We start from the raw sequence: 9,912 nt of genomic DNA on the forward strand, positions 1-9,912 counted from the left end.
TGGACTGGATGATCCTTCGAGGTCCCTTCCAATCCCCAACATTCTGTGATTCTGTGATTCTGTGACTTGGATCAGCACTAGTATAGGCAGTAGGACCAGGGAAGTTTTCTTACCCCTGGACTGGGCACTGGTGAGGCCGCAGCTGGAGTGCTGGGTTCAGTGTTGGGCCCCTGAGTCCAAGAAGGACATGGAGGTGCTGGAGCGTGTCCAGAGAAGGGCAACGGAGCTGGGGAAGGGTCTGGAGCACAAGTGTGCTGAGTTCCCTTGTGGCTGAGGGAACTGGGGGTGTTGAGGCTGGAGAAAAAGAGGCTGAGGAGAGACCTTCTGGCTCTGTCCAAGTCCCTGAAAGGAGGGTGGAGAGAGGTGGGGGGTCAGTGTTTTCTCCCAAGGAACAAGTGCCAAGATGAGAGGAAATGTCCTCAAGTGGCACCAGAGGAGATTTAGATTTAGATTGGATATTAGGGAAAAATTCTTCACTGAAAGGGTTGTCAATCACTGGAAGAGACTTCCCAGGAAAGTGGTTGAGTCACCATCCCTGGAGGGAATTAAAAGACATAGATGTGGTGCTTAGGGACATGGTTTAGTGGTGGACTTGGCAGTGCTAGGTTAACAGTTGGACTTGATGATCTTAAAGGTCTTTTCCAACCAAAATGAGTCTATGATTCTATTCCATGATATATCAGTCCTACAGCGTAATCACCAGCAGCATCATTTGCTCACAAACTTCCCATACACAAATCATTGATGCAAACGTTCATCACATTGCTTGGAAGACACATCTAGCTAGACCACCCAAAGCTCATGTGCTCTTGTTTTGCTGCACTTATTGCTTCATGCTGTTGATGTCATTGGTGATGGCACAGCTTTGCACGCTAGATCAGTAGACACACATGTGCCTCCTCTGCTTTTACCAAGGTTAGACATCTGTGTTTGACCAGCTAAATCACCCTTGGCTCCAAGGGCTATATTGATAAGGGGCTGTACCAGGTTTCCTAGGTCATTTGAGATGCCCTATGATTTCCAAGGCAAGGAAAAGGGCTGATAAAATATGGGACTTGATGGACGGTTCTGAAGTGAGAGCTGGAGGCCAGGCAGATATCAGAGAACATCACGAATGGCACAAGACACCAGTGTGTGTGTAATGGAAGTGAACCCCTGACCTCTGTTGGCTTCAATGGGGTTAAACAGCCAGCTCTTGTACAGAAACAACATCTCAGTGGCACCATCTTGAACTTAACTCCATATTTTGGGCTCAGATCATTTGCTTTGAGTCTTCTCATGTCATTTGAGATGCCCTATTATCCCACCCCTTCACCAGCTGATGCTTCAGAAGGACACAGGTCTCCTATAAATCCTGTATCATATCTGCCAGCCCTGTGCCTTGGGTACCTGGGGATATCTCAGATATCCCAGGACACCCATGTTTGGGCATCTGGATTGAAGTGCCAGTGTGTGTGATGAGGTAACACTTATAACAAGGTTGTGATGTTTGTGAGCCGTGGTTCACATGGATCACAGGGGTCCAACACGAACCACTACAGCCACTGAATGTCCCTTCTGACTCATTTACCTTCTCCTGATGAGTTAAATAAGCAACAACTCCTCATTCCTGACAGCTTCCCATGGTGCTTGAGATGTACTACACTGTCACTACATCAGGTGTTCATCCACCCATCACTAGAGAGGGACATATAACACACCCATGGGTGACACATACATATTTCTCATCAATATTGGGACTACAAATCCACTTCTAGGAACCTATTTTCATGACCACTTTGAAAGTGAATGAAATTTTATTAAAGACAGGTCTATGACTTAAACATCCCACAGTGATGGTCTTGTGGGTGCTTTAATGCTGCAGGATTTCTTTTTAATTCCAGGGATCTCCTGGCTATCCTGGACCAGTGGGACCAAAAGGAGACAGAGTGAGTTTCATTCCTGGGTTTCATTGGGCAAAAGCTATTGTAGTGCTCTGATCTCTACTTTCTAAGCATTTGTACAGTGACCTTTGGTGAGTATGAACTTTTGTGCTGTATGTAACTAGCCCTACACTTCTAGTCTTCAGCTTGGAGAGTTGTCCTTCAGCTTTGCTAGGAGGAATCTAATGTCTTTATGGACAAAAGTGCTCAGTGTTTATCACAGGCTCTTGGCATATTTCAGTTGGTTATTTGCAGAAGGAAGTATTCCTTGGTTGGATCATTCTGCCTTTCTGAGTTTCCACTATGAACAAGCCTGTTTGCAAACATTTAGGACACAAAAAATGTAAAGCTTCACGATCAGTTGTGGGTAGATCCCAGGAGCAGTTGTCCTGTCCTTCACCCATCTCCCAATGTGCATTCCTTCTTCTTCCTTGCATCCACCTGACCTGTCTTGTATGGCTACAGATCAGGGTGTAGATCGTGCTGAAAGCCAACCTACATTTTTCCCCCTTGGGATTAATTTTCTGCTATGCCAGCAAGGAGAGCTCATGTCATGGCCATGTGGTTTCTGGAACCTCTGCAAAAGAGTTGCTGCAAGCAGGTAGTTTGGGTTTGCAGCATAGGGAGGGACTGTTTTGTTTTAAAGACATTTACTCTGTTCATTAAATTACCCTTAAATTAAGAAACTGCCTGATTGCACCTGGACCTTCCTACAAAGCTCAGCACATGTTCCTCCTCTTGTGTGCAGGGTGAACCAGGCTATGTCCTTGGAGGAGTGGAGGTGATTCCAGGACGAAATGGGCAGCCTGGTCCCCCTGTGAGTATCATACCCAAGATGTGGTGGACCCTTCAGCCTTTCAAGGGCTGGCAGAGAAGTGAAAGGAGCTGGGAGAGAAACCCCATCTCCATCCCTGTCCTGGTTTTTGTTGTTGCAGGGACAGAAAGGGCAGCCAGGGGTTCCTGGGGTAGCAGGACTACCAGGTTTACCAGGGCCACAGGGGCCACCAGGGATCTCCATCAAGGTGAGCATGGTTATTTGAAGCATGGTTCTGTGATGTTGTACCACAGAAAGAGGAGACCCAGCCTAGTCCAGGGTCCCTGGATACTCTGTTCATTCAAGGGCCCTCAAAACACACATTTCTTCTCTCCATCATGGGATTTTCCCATTGAGGCATAAAAGGAGGAACTCTGCAAAACGTTCTCATCATCGGGGCCCTGCTGTTCAACACAGTGGGAATTGATGATGGAGCTTGTAAAGGTTATGGTCAGCATTGTCTGACATGGGACTAGTTTCAGTGGTCACTAAGACTTTTCCAGTTCCAGGTCCCTAGGAAGGTTGTTTGGTGGCTAGAGTGAAATACCCAGGATCACTTGTCCTGTGCACAGCCAAAACTGGTCTGATGGTTGTCACCAAATGTCTCTTTGCACTCAGGGTGGGTCAAAAGTTCTCCATAGAGATCAAGAGACCTAAACTCCTCTCCTTTACCCTAAGGGAGGATTGTCATCAGATTTTACAGGTTGAGGTGTCTGGAGCATGTAAGATAACAGATACCTCTACTAAAGCTCTGTCTTCTCTTGGGAGTGGGAGCTTTAGTCTTTGGGGTTGTCAGCCTGCAGGAACTTTTTGCTGGGACTAAGTTTAGGGAGAACCCCCTCTCTAAATTACCACCTCATGGTAATTCTCCTTGTCTTTTGTGTTTCAGGGTGAACCAGGGGATGCAGGTATCAGGGTAAATACCTCAGATGGGCTTTCACTTTTGCATGTGATGAGAAACCTTTTTTTTTAAACTATTTCTAAGCTGCCCAATAGGCTCTGGATTCCGTACTTACCATATGTCCATCAAGACCCAAAAGTACTGCTGGGACACACAGTAAGACTGTCCTGTGCTTCATGCAGGGCCCTCGTGGGAGGAACGGCCTCAAGGGTGACAGAGGAGGCATGGGAGAGCCGGTGAGTGGTCCACCAATGGCCAGTGGGTAAGGAAGAGCTGCCAGCCACTGTGGGAAAGGGCTGATGGCCTCAGGCTGCTCGCTGTCACCTCGGGTGGGTGTAGAGGGACAATATCTACTGCCAGTTCTCATCAGTTGCCACTTTAGGATGCTTCACTCTGCTGATGAGGGCTGGCAGATTAAGCAAGGCCAATTAAGCATTTCATACCTCATCAGCTTCATCCTGTTGACCCATCACTCAGGAATTGACCAAAGGGAAGTGTTAGAAACCCAGTAAGATGACAGCCTTTTGTTTTGCCAAAAGCAAGGACATGCTCTTCCTCATGGCACAGAGCAAACCTGTGAGAAGTGCATCCATCACTGTGCTCACCATGATAAACTCTGTGGTGTAGTCAATCATGTTGGCAGATGATAACAAATGTAGCCTGATGAAGGCTACTCTAGAGTGACAGTGATTCACCCGTGAGCCCCCACTGTTTCCACCACCCATGGAGCAGCTGTGTGTAACCCTGCTCCTTCAAACATCCCACCCCTTGATGGAGAAGAACTGTGAGGCCACATCTGGAATATTGTGTCCATAAATATGTTAAGGGCAAATGTCAGGAGGATGGAGCCAGGCTCTTCTCAGTGATACCCAATGGTAGGACAAGGGGCAATGGGTTTGAGCTGGAACACAGGAGGTTCTGCTTAAACTTGAGAAGAAACTTCTTCCCAGTGAGGGTGACAGAGCCCTGGGACAAGCTGCCCAGGGAGGGTGTGGAGTCTCCTTCTCTGGAGACATTCAAGACCCACTTGGACACCTTCCTGTGTGATCTCATTTAGGTTCCTGTTCCGGCAGGGGGGTTGGACTGGATGATCTTTCGAGGTCCCTTCCAGTCCCCAACATTCTGTGATTCTGTGATCCAGAGAAAGACAAGAAGGTGGATCAAAAGTGTGGCACAGCAAAAGGACTGAGCTGGCAGCAGTTTTGAGACAAACAAAAAGAAGTTGTTCTTCACAGAAGTCCCACAATGTCTGGGGTGTAGGAAGTTTGAGTTCAAGGGAAGATAAGAGAAGAAAAAAAGTTTGTGTAGGACTACTAGGTAGAAAAGAAACCATGTTTGGTTTGGGAAGTCTCTGCATTACAAATGACTCAAACCTGAAAGATTATTCAGCGACTAAGCATATGTCCTGTTCTTGCATCCTTCCCAAGGTGCCTCGTACTGTCCATCATTATATATAGGTGCTTTTTTGTCACCTTTGCAATCCTGCAGAGCTATATTCCATAGACCAGCCATTTCCATATGTCAATCTTCACCATTTCTACACCAACAGCATTATTATGGTCACACTTACAGTAACACATCCATGAAGAGCCACTGGAGAAGGCAGCCACTGCCAAATCAAGATGGGTACTCAGCCTCTACCTTCTCATGTAACAAGCAAATGCATCTTTATTTTTCTTCACTGAGTAAAGTCAGTGATCCATAGTTTATTTGTGAGGAAAAGGGAAATTTGGGAATACATAAACACCTCTAGAAATCCTCAGCTGCAAAGGAACTGGGCACATCAGGATATAAATTTCTCTGCTTATCACAGAATCATAGAATGGCTTGGGTTGGAAGGGACCTTAAAGATCACCCAGTTCCAACCCCCCTGTCATCAGCAGGGACACCTTCCACTAGACCACGTTGCTCAAAGCCTCATCCAACCTGACCTTGAACACTTCCAGGGAGGAGGGATGCAGACTTAAAAACAGACCTTTTCTTTAGTATGATTGTTAACAAATAGTTTAGAAGAAAGAGTTGATGATATATCTTCCTTTCCAGGGGAAACCTGGCTTGCCAGGCACTGTAGGGCTAGATGGTGTTTCTGGACTGCCTGGACCAAGGGGAGAAAAGGTCTTTACTCATATCAGATGCTTGCAGGATCTATCAGTCCAAGGGTGAGCTGAGAATAGCTGAGACAAAGTAATAGCAGGGTAGACAGTGCAAATAAAGTGGAGGCACATTGAGATTTTCCTCCGTTCCCCTCCACTCCCTACTTGTACAGGTTGGAGTTGTGCATGGTAGAATAGATACTCCATCTCCATCCGAGCCCTTGTTTTCCTCACAGTCCTCGTGTTTCCACTCAGTGGAAGATCTCTGCAGTTCCTGCTGTCAGGAGCAGTGTTTTCTCCTAAACACAGCCCAAGCCCTGGTTGGGATTGCTTCACTGAACCTCCCACCCTGCTTCGAATGGTCAATTAAAACACACATAGATGCCTGTTCTTAATTCTCTCCTCCAAGTCAATGTTTGCACCTTGCCTGAAGGTTGCTGGCTGGACATATGTCTTAGCTGAATGATTACAGAGCAATTTTTTTCCCCTCCTGCTTTGCAGAATGGCTAAGAGCAGAGCTCAGAAGTGGATATCTGGGTAGGCAAGATCATGCTCTGCAATTTTGGGGACTTTCTTGAGTGCAGTGCTGTTCTTACCTTGGAGTAATGGTTGGAGAATGGAAGACATAAGGGTTTAAAGTCTGAGCTTTCACTGTTTCTTGAAGAGCAGATGGGTTGACATTTTTACAGTGAGATTTGCAGCTAAAGACCCCTTGGAAAACTCAGTGTCTCTAAAATCTCCTCCAAGACCTCTTTTCTAGGTTTTCCTTGGAGAGGTCATCCTGTGGTTACAAATGCAAAGGGTTGGAGAATGGAAGACATTAGGGTTTAAAGTCTGAGCTTTCACTGTTTCTTCTGTTGTTTTTGTTTTGGTTTTTTTTTCAGGGGATGATGGGACCTCCAGGAGTACCAGGACCAAAGGTGAGTACTGAAAAACTGAACCTGAGTCCTTGTGCCTGGTACTCAGGTGCCAAAGAAAACATCTAACTCTAACCATCAGCAGCAGCTGTGGGAATGTTGGTTCCTCACTCAAAAGCAATGAAGAGTAAGAAATTTACACATCAGCAGTCACTGGCCTGTGGAAGTCATTGCTGCAGAGACCTGGACTGGTAGCAAGATGTGATATTTTAATAAGGGTCCTCTAAGAAGATGGGGATGAAGATTTCCCTAGGGCCTGTGGCAATAGGACAAGGGGTGATGGTTTTAAACTAAAAGAGGGGAGATTCAGACTAGATATAAGGAAGACATTTTTTATAATAAGGGTGGTGAGACACTGGCCCAGGTTGCCCAGAGAGGTGGTAAAAGCCCCATCTCTGGAAACATTCAATGTCAGGTTGGGTGGGGCTCTGAGCAACCTGATCTAGTGGAATGTGTCCCCACTCCATGAAGGGGGATTGGACTAGATGAACTTGAAAGGTCCCTTCCAACCTAAACCATTCTCTATGATTCTATAATAAAATAATAATTGTGATTTTTGTGATCAGTGAGACTCTGCAGAACTGTAGTATTTCAGTCAGGTTGGGTGGGGCTCTGAGCAACCTGATCTAGTGGAATGTGTCCCCACTCCATGAAGGGAGATTGGACTAGATGATCTTTAAAGGTCCCTTCCAACCCAAACCATTCGATGAGTCTATGAATAAAATAATAATTGGGATTTTTGTGGTCAGTGAGACTCTGCAGAACTGTAGTATTTCACGTTAAATGTGTTTTGGGAGCAAGATACAAGGACCAGATTCTCTCACATGTGCATTTTGGACACCTTCCTCTGACAAATCCAAGTCCATATTCATTCCCATGTTTCCAGTGGAGAAAGACCAGCCCTGTGAGAGGTAATACAGCCCATCCTAAAGTCTGCATTTTCTTCTGGAAGTGCCCATCATTTTCCAGCTGTTGGAGGAAAAGGAAACCTTGACTTGACTAATTCTCTCACCTTGCTTAAGAGGCTGGGGTCTTGGGGAGGACAGGGAGACCTTATAGCACCTTCCAATACCTGAAGGAGGCCTACAAGAAAGCTGGGGAAGGACTTTTTATAAGGGCAGTTAATGACAAAACTGGATGCCCCCTCCCTGGAAGTGTTGGAGGCCAGACTGGATGAGGCTTTGAGCAACATGGTCTAGTGGAAGGTGTCCCTGCTGATGGCAGGGGGGTTGGAACTGGATGATCTTTAAGGTCCCTTCCAACCCAAACCATTCTATGATTCTATGATTTTGGTGTCCTGGTACTACCAGAGGAAAAGGACTGGGCAAATGTATCTCCAGTCCAAATCTGGCAACTCTGCCATGAACCCAGGGAAGATGATTTGTGACAAGGACTGGTCAGAAAGGGACTCATGGCAAGCAAGATTTTCTTACAGATTACTGCCTTTCTCTACTCATGGAGCTATGGAAGTTCAACTCCAGGGCTTCTCCATGTGACAACATACCTGAAAAGCTGCAGGTGCAGGAGGAATCAGCTGATCTTGGCATGTACAGGGATGATTGCTGTAGGAGGATGGAGACTTTCTCCTGAGCCAGGAGAAATGCCTCTCAATTCAGGTTTGAGTGGATGTTTGTCTCTTCCTGAAGTACCTGGCTTGAACGTGTGTTGAAGTTTGACACCAGAGAAAGGCTCAGGAAGTCTGAATTGTCTCTGGTATGGGGAGTGGCAAGCATGGGTTTAGGTGGTGGTAAGGCAACTCAACATGGTCCCAAGTTGTTACGGCTCTTGGAGAAGCAACCACTTAGGACTGGGCTGTATGGCTCTCTACACATCCCATTCTCCAGGTAACTCAGGATATCCTCTTTGAGTTACTGCTGATGGCCAAATACAGCTGAGTCACTGGTTTATTTCACATCCAATAAGTGCAAAAAATGTCTCATGTTGACCCCAAAATAAATTATTATCGTACTTCCAAGAGAAGTGGAAAATGAAGGAAAAAATAATATCCAAGGGAATGTTTCATTCAAACCCAAAACAAAGTGGTTCCTTCCCTTTGCAGTGCTGCTTTTTTTATTTCATAAAATAGAAGAGAATCTTAAATTCTAGAATCTTAAATTCTTAAACTAAATTAAAGAGAATCTTAAATTTCAGCAGGTCGAGGGAGGTGATTCTGCCCCTGTACTCCGCTCTTGTAAGGCCCCACCTGGAGTACTGCATCCAGTTCTGGAGCTCCCAACATAAGAAAGACATGGACCAGTGAGAACAAGTCCAGAGAAGGGCCACCAGGATGATCCAAGGGCTGGAGCAGCTCTGCTGTGAGGACAGGCGGAGAGAGTTGGGGCTGTTCAGCCTGGAGAAGAGAAGGCTCCAGGGAGATCTTATAGCGGCCTCCCAGTACCTGAAGGGGCTACAAGAAAGCTGGGGAAGGACTTTTCATAAGGGCAGTTAATGACAAAACAAGGGGAAATGGGTTTAATCTGAAAGAGGGGAGGTTTAGATGAGATATTAGGAAGAAGTTCTTCACTGTGAGGGTGGTCAGACACTGGAACAGGTTGCCCAGAGAAGTTGTGGCTGCTCCTCCCTGGAAGTGTTGAAGGCCAGGTTGGATGAGGCTTTGAGCAACCTGGTCTAGTGGAAGGTGTCCCTGCTGCTGGCAGGGGGGTTGGAACTGGATGGTCTTTAAGGTCCCTTCCAATCCAAACCATTCTATGATTCTATGATTCTAAATCTGTAAAGTCTTTGCAAGTGCTAACGGCCAGTTTCCTGCTCATGTCTTGCTCTTCACAAGAGCAAAGACCTTGAATTGCCCAGTCCTGATCCACACAAATATGGGTCAAAATTTGGCAGGGTGCTCCCTGGTGAGATATCTGTTGATGTTGTTCATGAGCTCTTTCTGAGTTGACAGCAGAAGGTGCAGGAGGCAATCAAAGCTGCTCATTTTCATTTAGGGTGAACCAGGACTACTTGGGGAAGAAGAACCAATGGGGCCAAGGGTGTGCCTCTAAATTAATCAAATCAGTATTAAGTTTTAAAGATTAAGATTAAAAATAAATAAATAAAGAAAGAACCCACAGGAATTGGACCCTGGACCAATATCTCACCTTGCTCCTCTTGGTTATGCTCAGCCTCTCTGCTAAGCTTGGATCCACCCCACAACCTCAGACCTGCGCTCTCAACTTTTCTAAGAGTGTCTCATCTTCAGCTTTCAGGTTCCTTGGGAGGAAACAATCTGATCAAGTACAGGATAGTCTATATATACATATAG

At 46.1% G+C, this 9,912-nt stretch overlaps 1 protein-coding gene across 1 annotated transcript in view; it reads left to right on the forward strand.

The window, feature by feature from the left end:
• Window positions 1-6,650, forward strand: part of LOC104526393 (collagen alpha-1(VII) chain-like) — a gene marked incomplete at both ends in the record, with an annotated part of 31,466 nt that extends 24,816 nt beyond the window's left edge. The window contains 7 exons of the mRNA XM_029085416.1: window positions 1,884-1,928; window positions 2,671-2,739; window positions 2,858-2,944; window positions 3,626-3,652; window positions 3,820-3,873; window positions 5,681-5,752; window positions 6,615-6,650. Coding sequence (XP_028941249.1) covers window positions 1,884-1,928; window positions 2,671-2,739; window positions 2,858-2,944; window positions 3,626-3,652; window positions 3,820-3,873; window positions 5,681-5,752; window positions 6,615-6,650 — 390 coding nt within the window. The remainder of the gene's footprint in view (window positions 1-1,883; window positions 1,929-2,670; window positions 2,740-2,857; window positions 2,945-3,625; window positions 3,653-3,819; window positions 3,874-5,680; window positions 5,753-6,614) is intronic.
• Window positions 6,651-9,912: the final 3,262 nt, after the last annotated feature.

This window comes from Antrostomus carolinensis, unplaced genomic scaffold, assembly GCF_000700745.2.
Source record: "Antrostomus carolinensis isolate BGI_N321 unplaced genomic scaffold, ASM70074v2 scaffold5196, whole genome shotgun sequence".
In the NCBI taxonomy this organism is placed as follows: domain Eukaryota; kingdom Metazoa; phylum Chordata; class Aves; order Caprimulgiformes; family Caprimulgidae; genus Antrostomus; species Antrostomus carolinensis.